The sequence below is a fragment of the Coregonus lavaretus genome (genome assembly GCF_964263955.1).
Source record: "Coregonus lavaretus genome assembly, contig: HAP1_SCAFFOLD_4100, whole genome shotgun sequence".
NCBI classification, from domain to species: domain Eukaryota; kingdom Metazoa; phylum Chordata; class Actinopteri; order Salmoniformes; family Salmonidae; genus Coregonus; species Coregonus lavaretus.
The window spans coordinates 16,731-35,597 of NW_028166019.1; the positions used below are offsets into that span (position 1 = coordinate 16,731).

An 18,867-nucleotide genomic window follows, 5' to 3' on the forward strand; every position below is an offset into this window, starting at 1 on the left:
AAGATAATTAAAATAAGTATGCTTTATTAGGTACATTATGCACAGGCATTTACAGTATGCCAAAAGGAATATCTCCTAAAATTACCTTAGTGGGACCATAAGTGAACTCAGGAATGCTCCCAATCCTATCCATGGTCAGAGGGGGACGAAATGCAGCGCTATAAATATACGGGATGCTCTAGAGATAACAGGAATTACTTAAAGTCGCGAATGATCAATGCCTGTGGAATCGTCCAATTTGCTGCGCTGAGAATTGAGTTGTAGGCGATATTTGGTTATGTTTGGCGCAACATACATGTTTACATTCTATTGCCATGGAGAAATTGAGTTTCTAGAACCTGTTTTCTTCTATATCTTTATTTCGTGAAAGATTAAGATCTTTATTTTGTCATAATGTGTATATGAGGACGTTGGAGCCCGTTCCGATTCATGACGCGGTTATCCAGGTGCAAGTTGCATAGACCTACTAATCAAACCTTGGCTTACAAGTTAAATTAAATTAGTATATATGCCTATACAAATCTATTGACCACATCCATTTAAATCAATGATTGTCAATTGAAAATCTGGTTGTTGTGTTATCCTGTTGTGCGTGTCAGGTGTCCTCTTAAGCACGTTATTCCAATATTTCCTAGAATTGACGCAGGTTACACTTTTGCAAAACTACTCGGTTAAAAATAAGAGCATGAATGACAATAAAGGTATGACTTGAATTATATGTGTAGTAGTGTGATGTTGTTCCCCTAGATTATGCACCAAATTGCACACAAGGACAGTTCAAGTAGGCCAGGTCAAGAGGGGATGTTAAAAAGTTAATAATAATAGTAATTCAATGTGGTTTCTTTATTTAATTACAGCTCCATAGCTAATGTTATTTTTTGGTGTACAAACATTTTTATGTATCTATATTGTTAATACACCTAATTGTAAAAGTTGTGTATATTTTGGTTTGGTCCATCGCGGGTTATCTGTATTTATGTACCCTCTTATTGTTCTCTTTTGCCTGACCTTCAACTAGCAAGGTATGTTGTCCTTGGCGCCGTAATTTGTCGATATAAAACTGTGGTAAAGTTACACAAAGTGCTGTTACGCAACTACAGGTTTTGTTACAATGTGGACAATATAAAGATGTATGTTAACAACTTTCACCGAGCTCGCTAATTAGGGTACCTATTGTAACTCGGGAGTATTTGGGGCAGTGTTTGAGTGAGTGTCTATGTGCTCACGCAGGTGCCCGAGAGCTGTGGCTGCACCAAGGGCTAAACTATTGTGTGTTGTCTCTTCGTGTACAGGTATGTCATTTATTTTGTCAGAATTATGTTGTATATCATTTTACTTGTATTGTATAGTGTGTTGTTAGGCACTGAATGTGTGCATGCAGCACCTGTTCTCTTTTGCCTGACCTTCAACTAGCAAGGTGCCCGAGAGCTGTGGCTGCACCAAGAGCTAACATATTGTGTGTTGTCTCTTCGTGTGCAGGTCGAATAAAAATTATCCAACCATCAGAATTCCAGTTGTGGCAGTGTCCTAATTACGTGACCTGCCGACTGGTCAGCTCAAGCCGACCGCCGGAGCTGTGCATGTGGATGAGGTGCACGACCTGCGCATGTGAATTTGTTGATGGCTTACTGTAAGTGAATATATACTGTAAACAGTGAAAGTGAATGTAGCATATTCATTAGATACAGGTATTCGTGCTTATTTGTATGTTTTGGATGAATTTGTTTATTGCATTTTTTGGGGGGGGTATTTGAATGCACTAAATGCACCCGTGTTATGCTGGGGATTTTAGTGTGGGTAGAGGGAGGGGTGTCCTTCCATTTACACCAATTGTACAGTCAGCTCCTGGGAGTAGAGCGTTTGCTAGTCCTGAGTTTGCAAGCACTGGGAGGGGTAGGCTGTTTGTTCCACCTGACCAGGGTATCCCACCTCTGTCTTTTGATGTACCATCATCCACAGTACTCGGTGATAATGGGACGCCTCCGAGTCAGCTTAGTGACCTTATTAAGCAGATTGGTTCAGAGATAGGAGAATCTATCAGAGCGAGTTTACTGCAGCCTGGGGTTTCAAGTCTTTCTCCTGCCCGTCCCCCTCACCAACCCCAGCAGTTTCCCCTGCCTGAGCAGTGTGGGTCAACCTTTATTGATGCGTCCAAGCTGAATCTGGTTGTGAAGTCAGATGTTAGTGCTCCACCTCTTTTTAGGGGTGATGGCTCAGATAAGTACTCTGTCCTGGAGTGGGAGGAGTTAATGGAAGTCTACCTAGAGAAGAGGGGTTACACTGGGTCTGGGAATGAGATGAGGATTCCTAGTCAATGAACTTGTCATAAATCAACATAGGATAGGCCCTCTTCCCCCCCCCCCCCCCCACACAAGACTCATATATATATATATATATATATATATATATATATATATATATATATATATATATATAGGAAATGTAAGCAAGGGTTGAGCTTCTTCAGTTTGTGTCACAAAGTGGATAAGTTTCTGTGTCCCTTTCAGAGTGAGTGACACATTTACTTTATATAGTGTACCAAGAGTTGTTCCCTCGCTTACGGCCATACCAGCCTGAATACGCCCGATCTCGTCAGATCTCGGAAGCTAAGCAGGTTTAGGGCTGGTTAGTACTTGGATGGGGGACCACCTTGGAATACCAGTTGCTGTAAAAGCATGTAAGAAGCTATGACGTGGACTGATAATCTGCGTTATAGGCTGAGATGTGAAGATGTGGAATATGAAGATATGATATGGAAAATAAGCTGTGAAGCTATGAGATGTGAAATATGAAGCTATGATATGTAAAAAATAAGCTGTGAAGCTATGAGATGTGAAATATGAAGCTATGATATGTAAAAAAGAAGCTGTGAAGCTATGAGATGTGAAGAAGTGATGTGAAATATGAAGCTATGATATGTAAAAAAAAAGAAGCTGTGAAGCTATGATATGATGTGAAGATGTGAAATATGAAGCTATGATATGTAAAAAGAAGCTGTGAAGCTATGAGATGTGAAGAAATGATGTGAAATATGAAGCTATGATATGTAAAAAGAAGCTGTGAAGCTATGAGATGTGAAGAAATGATGTGAAATATGAAGCTATGATATGTAAAAAAGAAGCTGTGAAGCTATGATATGATGTGAAGATGTGAAATATGAAGCTATGATATAAAGATGGGTTAATTTTAAAAAAAAAAAAAAAAAAAAAAAAAAAAAAAAAAAAAATACGCCCGATCTCGTCCGATCTCGGAAGCTAAGCAGGGTTGGGCCTGGTTAGTACTTGGATGGGAGACCGCCTGGGAATACCAGGTGCTGTAAGCTTTTTGTCCCAGTAGAGCGTGCTCTTGTGTCATGGAGCAACTGCCTTTTATTTATCACCCTAATAATATCATGGATTGTTATTGGACTAAATGCAGTTTGTGTGCTGCCCTGCCCTGCCCTGATCAAATCAAATAATGGACAGTGCGTTTCCCTCAAAATATAGGCAGTACATGCAATCTTAGTTTTTAGTCTAGGAGACAGTCAATGTCTGTAGTCCATTAGGGCACTATAAAATCCCTTCAATGTTTTGCCTGATTCCGTTAATTCCCAAGTTCCCTTTTCTCCGTTTAGATTTCCCCGTTGACCGTTTGTCCCTGTTTTGGCAGGTTTTCGCTCTCAAAAGTACACCTTTTTAATAGCAAAACAGCACAATTGGATGTTCTATGTCCACAACAATGTTTAAACCCTATCAGGTGACCATTTGTGAGGTCTGGGAAAAATGTAAGACATTTAGATTTTGGGGTGTAGTTACCCTTAAATGCAAGCGTGCACCAGGAAGAGACCTTTGTTTGGTTAAGCGGTGTTGCTGTAGAACAAATGGCCACTGGAGTGATGCAAATGATCACGGTATAATTCTGCCAGGCAGGCATAGGCTACTTTGTAGTTAACATTTACTTGCGAAGGTTTTGGGGAAAGCCATTCCTTCCCTACCAGAAGAAGGTTATCATTAGCATCATCGCTAACGGCTACACAAAGTGTAGACATACGCGCGCACCGCACACATGCACACAGACAGGGGCATTCCTGTGCCGTTTCAGAAAGTTCATGGAAATACGAATCACTGATGCATTTTGTTCATGTCTTATGATTGACTTGGGCAAATGAATGTGTTTTCTAACAAGTTGAATAGATTTAGTTGATTTCTTACTAAGTTCAATAAATGTTTGAATATTGTTGAATTTCGGTTTAATGTCTGGATTCCGTGATTCGGTCCGCAACGCTTATTTTATAGGGCCCTAGTCAATGAACTTGTCATAAATCAACATAGGATAACGATATTATAACCGCGATTGATAATAGACAGTACTGTGCAGCCGTCTTCATCGACCTGGCCAAGGCTTTCGACTCTGTCAACCACCGCATTCTTATTGGCAGACTAAATAGCCTTGGTTTCTCAAATGACTGCCTCGCCTGGTTCACCAACTACTTCTCAGATAGAGTTCAGTGTGTCAAATCGGAGGGCCTGTTGTCTGGACCTATGGCAGTCTCTATGGGGGTGCCACAGGGTTCAATTCTTGGGCCGACACTTTTCTCCGTGTATATCAATGATGTCGCTCTTGCTGCTGGTGACTCTCAGATCCACCTCTACGCAGACGACACCATTTTGTATACATCTGGCCCTTCATTGGACACTGTGTTAACAAACCTCCAAACGAGCTTCAATGCCATACAACACTCCTTCAGTAGCCTCCAACTGCTCTTAAACACTAGTAAAACTAAATGTATGCTTTTCAATCGAACGCTGCTGGCACCCGCCCTCCCGACTAGAATCACCACTCTCGACGGGTCTGACCTAGAGTATGTGGACAACTACAAATACCTAGGTGTCTGGTTAGACTGTAAACTCTCCTTCCAGACTCACATAAAGAATCTCCAATCCAAAGTTAAATCTAGAATCGGCTTCCTATTTCGCAAACAAAGCCTCCTTCACTCATGCTGCCAAACATGCCCTCGTAAAACTGACTATCCTACCGATCCTTGACTTCGGCGATGTCATTTACAAAATAGCCTCCAACACTCTACTCAGCAAACTGGATGTAGTCTATCACAGTGCCATCCGTTTTGTCTCCAAAGCCCCATACACTACCCACCACTGTGACCTGTACGCTCTTGTTGGCTGGTCCTCACTACATGTTCGTCGTCAAACCCACTGGCTCCAGGCCATCTATAAATCACTGCTAGGCAAATCCCCGCCTTATCTTAGCTCATTGGTCACCATAGCAGCACCCACCCGTAGTCTGCGCTCCAGCAGGTATATCTCACTGGTCATTCCCAAAGCCAACACCTCCTTTGGCCGCCATTCCTTCCAGTTCTCTGCTGCCAATGACTGGAACGAATTGCAAAAATCTCTGAAGCTGGAGACTCTTATCTCCCTCACTAACTTTAAGCATCAGTTGTCAGAGCACCTTACCGATCACTGCACCTGTACACAGCCCATCTGAAATTAGGCCACCCAACTACCTCATCCCTATATTGTTATTTATTTTGCTCTTTTGCACCCCGGTATCTCTATTTGCACATAATCTCTTGCACATCTAGCATTCCAGTGTTAATACTATTGTAATTATTTTGCACTATAGCCTATTTATTGCCTTACCTCCATAACTTGCTACATTTGCACACACTGTATATATATTTTCTGTTGTATTTTTGACTTTATGTTTTTTTACCCCAAATGTAACTCTGTGTTATTTTTATCGCACTGCTTTGCTTTATCTTGGCCAGGTCGCAGTTGTAAATGAGAACTTGTTCTCAACTGGCTTACCTGGTTAAATAAAGGTGATTTTTTTTTATTTTTTTTATAAGTTTGCAAATGTGATGATGCATGGAATGCTTGATATATTCTTCATGGAGAAAATTAGCTTCCCCAAACTTGAGAGCAAGACTGGCCTAAACGCGCTAATGTTTTCCTTTGCTAATGTGCGTCCCGCCCCCCTGTCAGCTGTCAGTTTTGTCGATGACCACGTACATAAGACACGCCAATCACCGACACCTGAAGTTCCATGACCATCACAGCCCTAGTTGTATGCTTGAGTTTGTTCAGAGGAGGCTTTGAATAAAATCCGATCTGAGTGTGAAATGCCTTACTGAGGGTAAATGGAAGCTCCTCTTGTGCCCGGCTCAGCCTTATACAGTTTAAGGTACTTTACCGTATCCATTTCAGTAAGGCCAGATTGTCCAAATTCTACCCAAATATTGATGGTACATGTGACAGGTGTAAAAGCTCCTTGGCGGACTTGACCCACATGTTCTGGTCCTGTCCCCGTCTGGCAGATTATTTGTCCACTATTTAAAACCCTTTCTGAAGCATTTGATATAAAGTTGCAGCCTAGTGCAGAAATTGCTATTTTTGGAGTACCAAACAACAATCCTTCTCTGACCAATAGACAGCTAGATGCCATTGCCTTTGCCTCCCTGTTAGCCCGCAGAAGGATTTTATTGGATTGGAAATCTATCAATCCTCCCTTAGCCTCTCTTTGGCTCAAAGATCTGAAGCTGTTCCTAAAATGAGAAAAAATGAAGTTACCATTCGAGGGTCAACCAACTCATTTTATTCCTCCTGGGACCCGATGATATCCTATTTTGAACAGCTCCAAACACTTCCTCCAGATTAGTACTCTTGGCCCCACCTTGAGATTACTGCTATATAGGCCTATAAAATCACTTAATCACCTGAAATTGTTAGGCTATTACATTTTTGCTTGAAGTAACGTTGTTGTATACTTTTATTTTGTTTTCTGATATGTAAGTCAATTACTTTCCCTTTCTTTTTAAATGTGTTTGGAGGCATTCTGGGGGGAGGGGGAGGTCAAAGGGGGACTAAAAGGGGAGAAATGTACCATGTCTTTACATGTTATCTTTCATTCATTGTGAATACAAAATATATAATTTTAAAGGGAAGGCTTTGAAGCCAGATTTAGCGGATTTTGCTGTTTAGTTTTCCTCAACCTGTGTTTTGTTTCTCTCTCCTCTCCCTGTTAGATGGTGAGGCTGCTTCTCTCCAGAGGAGCCAACATTAATGCCTTTGACAAGAAGGATCGCCGAGCAATCCACTGGGCTGCTTACATGGGTGATGAGTTTACCACATCATTTACATTCTGACTAATGTCCTTTATACCAATGAATGAATGAATGAATGGACTGTGTGTTAGTCTCACAGCTCAGCTGTATGAGCCACGTCTAGTGTGTTATTATGTCAGAATCATGTACTAAGTAGGTTGATTAGATGTTTTCAGTTGTACTAACATGATGTAGGTGTTGCTTATGGTGCTGTGTACCACTGTAAACTAATCTATCTCTCCCTCTCTCTGCCTATCTCTCTGTGTTTGTATCTCTGTTTCTCTCTTAACCCCCTTACTATCTCCCTCCCCTTCTCTCTCTCTCTCTCTCTCTCTCTCTCTCTCTCTCTCTCTCTCTCTCTCTATTTATCCCTCCCCCTCTCTCTCTACCATAGGGCACATTGAGGTGGTGAAACTGCTGGCCTCTCATGGATCAGAGGTGTCCTGTAAAGACAAGAAGGCCTACACCCCTCTCCACTCTGCAGCCTCCAGTGGAATGATCAGTGTGGTCAAGTACCTCCTGGACCTTGGAGTGGATGTGAGTCAACACGCATTCAAATGTGTAGTCACTGTTCAATTACAACTCAATGAAAATACAGAGCTCTAGTGGGTTGGCGAATGATTTCCTTTCAAGTAATGAAGAGATGGAGGTTGGAGCCAGTGTTTTGGGCCAGGGGGTTTTCAGAACCAAGTGACCTGATCAGGAATGTATTGTTTTGTTCCCCCCCCCCCCCCCCCCCTCTCTCTCCACTCTTTTCCCTCCCTTGCTCCCTCCAGATAAATGAGCCCAATGGTTACGGTAACACCCCCCTCCACGTGGCATGCTACAACGGGCAGGACGTGGTGGTGAATGAGCTGATCGAGTGCGGCGCCAACGTGAACCAGGTGAACGAGAAGGGTTTCGCCCCACTCCACTTCACGGCCGCCTTGCGCCATGGGGCGCTCTGCCTGGAGCTGCTGGTGGGCAACGGGGCCCTCGTCAACATCAAGGTGAGGAGACCGGATGACCAACACTGTGTCTGAACTAAATAACACCCTATTCCCTATGTAGTGCACTACTTTTGACCAGGGGCCCATAGAGCAAGGAGCCGTGATGACACTGCCTGTGTCCCAAATGGCACCCTGTTCCCTTTATAAGTACACTACTTTGGTTCAAAAAGTAGTTCACTATGAAGAGAATAGGGTGCCATTTGGGACGCACACACTGACGCAGCACATGGCTTAGTATTTGGCCCTGGTCTACATTCAAATACCAATGGAATAGGCCTAACAATGCAAACTAAATGCAATCAAGCGCTCCTCCAATACGTGTTTGATTTTGCCTGTGGTCAGCAGCACAGACTGCCGTGTGAACCATCTTTGTCTTTCTATCTGCAGAGTAAAGATGGAAAGACCCCCCTCCACATGACGGCCATCCACGGACGCTTCTCCAGATCTCAAGCCATCATCCAGAATGGTGAGTCGCTGTGAATGCTCTCAACTGAATATATATGAACCAGTAGGCTCTTCAGCATTGTCTTTTGTCTTCAAACCATGATTCACTGGCACAGAGCAATGTTACTTGCAATGTGGTTGAACATGAAGCTTCATGAGGCCTCTAGGGTCAAGTGGTTGACGTGTGTGTGTGTCTGTGTGTGTGTCTGTGTGTGTGTGTGTGTTCTGTAGGTGCTGAGATCGACTGTGAAGAAAATAATGGAAACACACCTCTGCACATCTCTGCTCGCTACGGCCATGAGTTACTCATCAATACACTCATCACGAACGGAGCTGACACAGCCAAGTGAGAACACACACACACACAGTTTCCAGCAATAATGCAACATGCATCTGCAATTCTGTCATTGACCGAATTCCCGCTTGGAGACTATGCTCAACACATTGTGGTGTGTGGGGGGTTGATAGACAGGGCATTGCAGCATTCTGATGTGTTGATCTGCTGTGGGGTTTAATGAGGACTGTGATGTGGTGCTGTTTCCAATCTTAGCTGAATCAACTGTAAGTCACTCTGGATAAGAGTGTCTGCTTAAAGTCTAAAATGTAAAAATGTGTTGCAGGCGAGGCGTCCATGGGATGTTCCCCCTCCACCTGGCTGCTCTCAGTGGGTTCTCTGACTGCTGTCGGAAGCTCCTCTCATCAGGCTTTGATATAGACACCCCTGACGACTTTGGAAGGACCTGTTTACATGCTGCAGCAGCTGTTGGGTGAGTGGACTGGTCCAGGCTTTACACCAAGGAATATTTAGTTCATGAACTGGAAAGCCACCAGAAAGAACAAACACATATTCACACTCTTACATTTCACATGGTTTAGCAGTATTGTTTAGAGTTATTTAAAAAATCGTATAGATCATTAGTGCGGTATCATTTCTGTATAATGTGGTTCCATGCCATGGTGGTATTGACTTGCGCTCTGGTCTAAATTGTCTTTATATCTTCTTGAAAGAGAAGCCTGCAAACTGCTCTTGCTAGTATCACTTTTTATTATTGCTTTTAGTAGCATTATAAAAACAGTGATACTAGCAAGAGCAGTGTACGGGTTTCTCTTTTCTTTCAGGTTCTCATTGTTACCATCCACCTGATAGCTCAGATGAACGAGAGCCTTTCTGACCTTGATATCTTGTTACCATCCACCTGATAGCTCAGATGAACGAGAGCCTTTCTGACCTTGATATCTTGTTACCATCCACCTGATAGCTCAGATGTACGAGAGCCTTTCTGAACTTGATATCTTGTTACCATCCACCTGATAGCTCAGATGTACGAGAGCCTTTCTGAACTTGATATCTTTTTACCATCCACCTGATAGCTCAGATGTACGAGAGCCTTTCTGAACTTGATATCTTGTTACCATCCACCTGATAGCTCAGATGAACGAGAGCCTTTCTGAACTTGATATCTTGTTACCATCCACCTGATAGCTCAGATGTACGAGAGCCTTTCTGAACTTGATATCTTGTTACCATTCACCTGATAGCTCAGATGTACGAGAGCCTTTCTGAACTTGATATCTTGTTACCAGGAACCTGGACTGTCTGAATCTGCTGCTCAACACAGGGGCAGACTTCAACAGAAAGGACAGCTTCGGAAGGTCTGTCTGTGGCATCAAATAACTTTCATATGTGATCTTTATGATAATGGGGAATATAGTATAGGGGCATATAGGAATTATTATGGGAAAGATTGGGCGGCAGGTAGCCTAGCGGTTAAGAGCGTTGGGTCAGTAACCGAAAGGTTGCTGGTTCAAATCCCCTAGCTGACTAGGTGAAAAATGTGTCTATGTGCACTGCAGCAAGGCACTTAACCCTAATTGCTCCTGTAAGTCGCACTGGATAAGAGTGTCTGCTAAATGACGTAAATGTAAAATGTAAATGTTATACAGCTCCAATAAGCTGTTTCTGTTGTTGATGTTGAATGGTTTCTGTGCGTTCTTCTAGGAGTCCTCTGCATTATGCGGCAGCCAATTGTAACTACCAGTGTCTGTTTGCCTTGGTGGGGTCTGGGGCCAGTGTGAACGATCTGGATAAAAGGGGTTGCACCCCGCTCCACTACGCTGCTGCCTCCGACACAGACGGAAAGTACGTCTCACACCTCTCTTACTGTTGTGTGTGTTGTGGTGCCATGACCTTTCACATTTCACTGTAGTCTGGAGAGTATGTTGTGGTGCCATGACCTTTCACATTTCACTGTAGTCTGGAGAGTATGTTGTGGTGCCATGACCTTTCACATTTCACTGTAGTCTGGAGAGTATGTTGTGGTGCCATGACCTTTCACATTTCACTGTAGTCTGGAGAGTATGTTGTGGTGCCATGACCTTTCACATTTCACTGTAGTCTGGAGAGTATGTTGTGGTGCCATGACCTTTCACATTTCACTGTAGTCTGGAGAGTATGTTGTGGTGCCATGACCTTTCACATTTCACTGTAGTCTGGAGAGTATGTTGTGGTGCCATGACCTTTCACATTTCACTGTAGTCTGGAGAGTATGTTGTGGTGCCATGACCTTTCACATTTCACTGTAGTCTGGAGAGTATGTTGTGGTGCCATGACCTTTCACATTTCACTGTAGTCTGGAGAGTATGTTGTGGTGCCATGACCTTTCACATTTCACTGTAGTCTGGAGAGTATGTTGTGGTGCCATGACCTTTCACATTTCACTGTAGTCTGGAGAGTATGTTGTGGTGCCATGACCTTTCACATTTCACTGTAGTCTGGAGAGTATGTTGTGGTGCCATGACCTTTCACATTTCACTGTAGTCTGGAGAGTATGTTGTGGTGCCATGACCTTTCACATTTCACTGTAGTCTGGAGAGTATGTTGTGGTGCCATGACCTTTCACATTTCACTGTAGTCTGGAGAGTATGTTGTGGTGCCATGACCTTTCACATTTCACTGTAGTCTGGAGAGTGTGTTGTGGTGCCATGACCTTTCACATTTCATTGTAGTCTGGAGAGTATGTTGTGGTGCCATGACCTTTCACATTTCACTGTAGTCTGGAGAGTATGTTGTGGTGCCATGACCTTTCACATTTCACTGTAGTCTGGAGAGTATGTTGTGGTGCCATGACCTTTCACATTTCACTGTAGTCTGGAGAGTATGTTGTGGTGCCATGACCTTTCACATTTCACTGTAGTCTGGAGAGTATGTTGTGGTGCCATGACCTTTCACATTTCACTGTAGTCTGGAGAGTATGTTGTGGTGCCATGACCTTTCACATTTCACTGTAGTCTGGAGAGTATGTTGTGGTGCCATGACCTTTCACATTTCACTGTAGTCTGGAGAGTATGTTGTGGTGCCATGACCTTTCACATTTCACTGTAGTCTGGAGAGTATGTTGTGGTGCCATGACCTTTCACATTTCACTGTAGTCTAGAGTATGTTGTTGGTCGTGTTTGAATACATACTAGTGTTAAATCTGCAGTGTGAAAGCTTGGCCACGTCTCCTTTGGGAAAGTGTCTCTGCTTGCTTATCTGTCTGTCTTGATGTTGGTATAATGATTAGTGAACTCTTGACCTCTGACCTCTAGGTGTCTGGAATATTTGCTGCGAAACGACGCTAACCCAGGGATCAGGGACAATCAGGGCTACAACGCAGTCCATTACGCGTCTGCGTACGGACACCGCCTCTGTCTGGAGCTGGTGAGTCAGAACCACAGGGGACTAGACGCCCTGCATTCACAGACCATTTTGTCTGCGTCCCAAATGGCTGTAGGGCCCATAGGGCTCTGGTCAAAAGTAATGCACTATATAGGGAATAGGGTGCCATTTGGGACAGACGTTGATATTCAGTAGGTTTTAAGGTGTGGTTGCATGTTTGTCGTGGCCGCATCGTCACTCTTGATGTTCTTTTTCCAGATTGCAAGTGAAACACCTTTAGATGTGGTAAGTACCAGTTGGTTACTTTTCCTCACACTAGCTTGTTTAAGATACGAATGCAACACCCCAGTATGTCTGCAGGGGCTGGTCACTGAGATTTACAACATGAAACATGCTACTAGACTAACCTTCAAAGTAAATATGTTACAAGTCTAAACTGGCCCGTCCTTGTCTTTCCCCAGCTAATGGAAACCTCAGGGACAGACATCCTGAACGACTCTGATGTCAGAGCTCCCATCAGCCCCCTACACTTAGCTGTGAGTAAAGCCTACCTGCTCCTGTAGGGGTCTCGCCACATGACAAATGGCACCCTATTCCCTATTTAGTGCACTACTTTTGACCAGAGCCTTATGGGCCCAGATCAAAAGTACTGCACTACATGGGAAATAGGGTGCTATCTGGGATGCAGGCATGGTGTTGTTTTTCCACGAAAAGTTGATTGTCCAGACACTCACACACCATGTTCCTATCTGTTCCTGATTAGTGTAAAATACATGCATGTTTTGACACAGTGATGATGAGGATGATTTCCTTATTTTGCCATTTGAGTTAATCAACCTCCAACAGAGGAGAAGTAGAGTGTTTCTAAATCTCACGCTTGGCAGGGACCTTCGATGTTGATGCTGGGCGGGAGAAAAAATGGGCACCCGATTTGAGAGACACTGGTCTACTTTAGGGGTCTAGGACTGTTTCTGTTCAGGCATACCACTGGTCTACTATAGGACATTGATTATATTAAGAGTGTATTTCTGTTCAGGCATACCACTGGTCTACTATAGGACATTGATTATATTAGGAGTGTATATCTGTTCAGGCATACCACTGGTCTACTATAGGACATTGATTATATTAGGAGTGTATTTCTGTTCAGGCGTACCACTGGTCTACTATAGGACATTGATTATATTAGGAGTGTATATCTGTTCTGGCATACCACTGGTCTACTATAGGACATTGATTATATTAGGAGTGTATATCTGTTCTGGCATACCACTGGTCTACTATAGGACATTGATTATATTAGGAGTGTATATCTGTTCAGGCATACCACTGGACTTTGCTTCAGACTGTGTGTTTGTTTCCATTCAGGCGTACCACGGCCACCACCATGCTATGGAGGTCCTGGTTCAGTCTCTGCTGGATCTAGACGTGAGGAACAGCCAGGGGCGCACCCCTCTGGACCTGGCTGCCTTTAAAGGCCATGTGGAGTGTGTTGACGTCCTCATCAACCAGGGAGCCTCCATCCTGGTTAAAGACTTCACCCTGAAGAGGACCCCCATCCACGCTGCAGGTACGCATAGGATATCACGTAAGACCTAGAGATTCTGTAATTCAAAAGTTTTCCTTACCAAGATGGACATTTGTTTGGTCATGTTGCTAGGACGCCAATGTCCACTCTAGGGATATTATATAGCATAGTGTGAAAATGCCCACTACACACTGATCTAAGGTCATTTTTTGTCATTATTGCTGAGGATCTGGGGAGGGTAAGCTGATCCTAGATCAGTGCACAGGGGGACTTCTATCCAGAGCCAGGTACACAGCTAGCAGGTGACAGGCTTCGAGGGCCTCAGCCCCAAAATGTTTTATTATCTGCTGTGTTAACATCATGAGGATGTCATCTACCAATACCACTGTTCTAGAAATCTGTCTGTTCATGTGAAGGTAATAGTCGTCCAGCAATCAGCTCATATCCTCTCTGTTTATCCTCCTCTAGCTACCAACGGTCAATCATCTCACATTCTTATATCCTCTCTGTTTATCCTCCTCTAGCTACCAACGGTCATTCATCTCACATTCTTATATCCTCTCTGTTTATCCTCCTCTAGCTACCAACGGTCATTCATCTCACATTCTTATATCCTCTCTGTTTATCCTCCTCTAGCTACCAACGGTCATTCGGAGTGTTTGCGTTTGCTGATTGGAAATGCTGACCTCCAGAGTGCAGTGGACGTTCAAGACGGGAATGGACAGTAAGTCAATTGGGTTTTGGATACAATTCCTGAAATAAAGAGATTTTGACACTAGTTCTACGTCCCAAATGGCACCCTATGCCCTACTTGGTGCACTACTTTAAACCAGAACCCTATGGGCTCGGGTCAAAAGTAGTGTACCATATAGGGAATAGGTTGCCATTTGGGACTCAGCCTGGTTATTACCAGTTTGTAATATGACCTTGTTGTCTTGTGTATCAGAACCCCTCTGATGCTGTCGGTGCTGAGCGGACACACAGACTGTGTGTACTCACTACTCAACAAGGGAGCCAGCGTAGAAGCCAAAGACAAGTGGGGCAGAACAGCGCTACACAGAGGGGTGAGGAGGAGAGCTGGCTGTATACGCTCACACACAGAAAGAGACGGGGAGGCTCAAATATACATATTATCTTCAGAAAAGTAGTTGTCCATGGGTAGTGGTGTATTCATCCCTGTAGGGGGACCTGCCTCCAGACATCATTTGTAATAATTGATGATTCATTATTATATCATTGATTATTAGTTATTCAAATCCATTCTTGTCTCCCCGCCCTTCCTCCCAGGCGTTGACGGGTCATGAGGAGTGTGTGGAGGCCCTGCTGCAGCACAGCGCCAGCTTCCTGGTTCGGGACTGTAAGGGGCGGACCCCTGTCCACCTGGCGGCGGCATCCGGACACATCGGGGTGCTGGGGGGACTCCTACACGCCGCCCAGTCAGTGGAGACCCTCCCCGTCATCACAGACAACCAGGGCTACACGCCACTACACTGGGCCTGCTACAACGGTACGTACTGGACTAACGGAACACTAGATCTTTTCTGATTTTCTCTCTTCAGCACCGTAAACATGTCCCTGAATTAGGCAGGCCATACAACTAGGGGTGTAACGATTCGATTTGTATCACGATTCGTGGTTGTCGATACGATTCAAGGACGATATTGGTTCATTTAGAACGATACGATCCGAAACGATTCAGTGACTTGAAATCGATTCAGTAACCTTTTAGCCAAAAATTCAACCAGTGTGACTGAAATAAATACCTGGATACTGGACAGTGCAGGTGAAGTTTCCTAGATTCCTGTTTCTTGTAAGGACCGCAATGGTGGCCTCATAATTTCTCGCTCGTCGGCTTCTCCTCTGTCGTCCGCCATGCTATGTTTTGTTGTCTTTGCGCCTTTGCGCTGCTGCTGGCGTGGGGCGATGACGTCACGGATAGGCAGACTGAATCGAGTAATGTTTAAAGCCTTTATCATTAAAAGTGCTAAGAAAAAACATCCATATAAAGTCTGACGTGCTTAAATCCAATGGGTTATTTCCTAGTATCGATACAATCGATTTATTACATTTTAAAACGATGTTAGAGTGATATATGTTGTCCAAAAGGCCAACTCACCGAGCACAGATCGATGTAGTTGGATCATAGGAATATAAATCGATACATCGATGTAGTAGATGGATCGTTACACCCCTACATACAACGGTACGTACTGACTAACTGGACTGTAGCTCTGTTCTCTCCTCCATGAAGTGTACACTCATTCACTCCCTCTTGTGGCTTGAAAAGCATTCGATTGGTGTGGACGGAGCCATGTGGGGGAATGAACAAGACTACAACAGAATTAGGGGTTATGACTCTCAGTGGAGGACCTTACACTGAAACAGGACTTTGTCATAGCATATGTCACCGAGGGCAACTCGTTCAGCCCCCTCCACTGTGCTGTGATCAATGACAACGAGGGGGCTGCAGAGATGCTGATTGACACTCTGGGGCCGGCCATTGTCAACGCCACTGACACCAAGAACCGGTAACTACAGCACATGACAAAGTCCTTTTCTTCTGGAGAATAATGTTGTCTTGGGAATAAAATGACCTCTGGGGTTGGATGAGGGATTGTAGATTACTTTTAATACATCTATTAGTGATTTTATATTTCTATGGTATAAACAGGGTTAATTGAACAAACTTGTTTATAACAGTCCTACATGATATCGGTGAAATAAGTTTCCTCTCTCTCCAGGACCCCCCTGCATGCGGCGGCTTTCACGGACCACGTGGAGTGTCTTCAGCTGCTGCTAGGCCACAACGCCCAGGTCAACTCCCCCGATGCCTCCGGGAAGACCTCCCTCATGATGGCTGCTGAGAACGGACAAACCAACGCTGTCGGTACGCAGCCCCCTCTCCTCCGCTTTGCCTCGCCCAGCCGGCTTAAGTTCAACATGTCTGTTTTACATTTTAATAAGTCGCTTCATTTCCTAATTGAGTTTCTTTATGTTTCTCTGTCTGTGTCAGAGCTGTTGGTGAGCAGTGCCAAAGCAGAGCTCACCCTGCAGGATGCAGTCAAGAACACTGCTCTTCATCTGGCCTGCAGTAAGGTGAGCATCCCCACATGAAGATGACGTTCATCTGAACAGTTGGCTCTCTCTGGTTGAAATTTTGGTCTGACATGTTTGACTCTGGTTTTTAAAGGGGCATGAAACCAGTGCTTTGTTGATATTGGAGAAGATTACAGACAGGAACCTCATCAACTCGACTAACGCAGCCTTACAGACGTACGTATGGTTCAGCTGTATTAATTGGGCCAGAAGAATTAGAAGAAGTGCACTATATAGGGAATAGTCTGGCATTTGGGAGGTATCCTCATTTGCTGCTGGCTAATCTGACGGTACTTTCTCCTCAGGCCGTTACACGTTGCAGCCAGAAATGGTCTGACGGTGGTGGTTCAGGAGCTACTAGTGAAGGGTGCTAGCGTGCTCGCAGTCGATGAGAATGGTAAGATCCATAACGCTAACACCGTTTTCTTCTGTACTTCTCTTCTCAATGTGTCCACAATTGTTTCTCTCTAGTCCACTGCTTGGTTATTGTCTTAACTTTGTATCTCCTAGCCTGCTGTTATTTCATGTTTTTCACCAAAAGTGTTATAGTAAACGGTGATGCTCCTGAAGTGACCCTCTGCTGTTCTGTTTGAACCCCTCAGGTTACACGCCTGCCTTGGCCTGCGCCCCCAACAAAGACGTGGCGGACTGCCTGGCGCTGATCCTGGCCACCATGATGCCCGTGTCCCCCTGCAACCCGGCGCCCAGCCTGTCCTTCAGTGCCATTAACCACTACACCACCAGCCCCTCCAAGAGTGTGACCTTCGACAGCCTGCCCGTGCTGCGCAGCGAGCACAGCTCCTACTGCAGCTTCAACAACATCGGCCACCGCGACCACGATGGAGGCTTCTACAAGGATGAGGAACTCAACGACTCAGACTCAGAGACATACTGAGGGGGGGGGTGGTCGCTGCCCAGGAGGGGAGCCAAGGGCAGGCGGATGGACAGTGAAGTGGGGCAGAGGCCACAAACAAATCCACACATACACACCGTGTCTTAAATCACCACAGCCAGCTTTGGGAGGGCACGAGCCGAGACAGTCCGCACAGGAGCCTTAAGAGTCCTGCAGATGGAGAGAGAGAAATGGAGGGAGGGAGGGAGGGAGGGAGAGGGGGAGGCACAACAGGCTGGCTGGCCACACTCATCCTCTCGTACCACCAGGTGTCCTTCCAGCAGATACTGGACTTCAGAGGAACTGCTGCTGCTATACCCCACCTTTACCTTTACCCACAAAGGTCCTAAACGGTAGAAACTGTCCAGCCAACAGACAGACGGACACCTTATGACGGCAATAACCTGTAGTCCAAGGGGATAGTAGCACTTCACTGAGTGAAAAACAGACATGGACCAAAAGATGTGGAAGAAGCCTTTTCAAAACCTGTTTTGACAGTAGAAATGGGATTGAGCGTTTTGGCCTGAGAAAAAACATAAGGAGTGATGTTTCATTTAAGTTTTATGAGAGTGATGGTCATGTTTATCCGCACACTAAGACAGTCAGAACGCACCTAGCCTCTTGTCTGTAATCCATGTGGGAGGAGGGGAAATCATTTATTTTTTATGAACAAACATTTTAATAAAATCATTCATGTCTTAAGCTCCTGACCCTCTGTGGGAACCAAAAAATCGTAGTATTTGCTCTCATGAGTAATTTCAAAGAATTTCCATCCCCAATGGCACCCTATTCCCTTTATAGTACACTACTTTTGACCAGGGCCATAGGGTTCTGGTCAAAAGTAGTGTACTCTATAAAGAATAGGGTGCCATTTAGATTTTGCATTTGTATGTGAGCGACAGGACTTTTTACATTTGCGTTATTAAACCTACCTGTCCTTTGCCCTCTAGAAAATATTTTAGAAAGTAAATTATTAATTCATATATTCTTTCTTGTGATATTTATGTCATCATTTTGTGCCTTCTTTAGTTACTGAGGGGAGGTTAGGAGAGTAGGGGCAGCTGTATGAGCGAAAACAATGATGCACACTAAGTACTACAACGTTTGTGAAAAGCACTGATACTATTCCGAGGCATACGAGGGGGAAAACATGCCTCC

At 44.4% G+C, this 18,867-nt stretch overlaps 1 protein-coding gene across 1 annotated transcript; it reads left to right on the forward strand.

Annotated features, from left to right (window-relative positions):
• Positions 1-7,024: 7,024 nt before the first annotated feature.
• On the forward strand, positions 7,025-17,793 carry LOC311115203 (serine/threonine-protein phosphatase 6 regulatory ankyrin repeat subunit A-like; the record flags this gene model as incomplete). The annotated part of the gene is made up of 21 exons (XM_084190404.1): positions 7,025-7,112; positions 7,497-7,639; positions 7,879-8,091; positions 8,479-8,557; positions 8,767-8,881; positions 9,156-9,302; positions 10,120-10,188; positions 10,535-10,675; positions 12,124-12,235; positions 12,452-12,478; positions 12,655-12,729; positions 13,562-13,763; positions 14,358-14,445; positions 14,668-14,785; positions 15,009-15,228; positions 16,084-16,249; positions 16,463-16,608; positions 16,735-16,817; positions 16,912-16,994; positions 17,123-17,214; positions 17,420-17,793. The coding sequence occupies 21 exons, from the start codon at positions 7,025-7,027 to the stop codon at positions 17,710-17,712; spliced, it is 2,700 nt and encodes an 899-aa protein (XP_084046530.1). The 3' UTR covers positions 17,713-17,793.
• Positions 17,794-18,867: the final 1,074 nt, after the last annotated feature.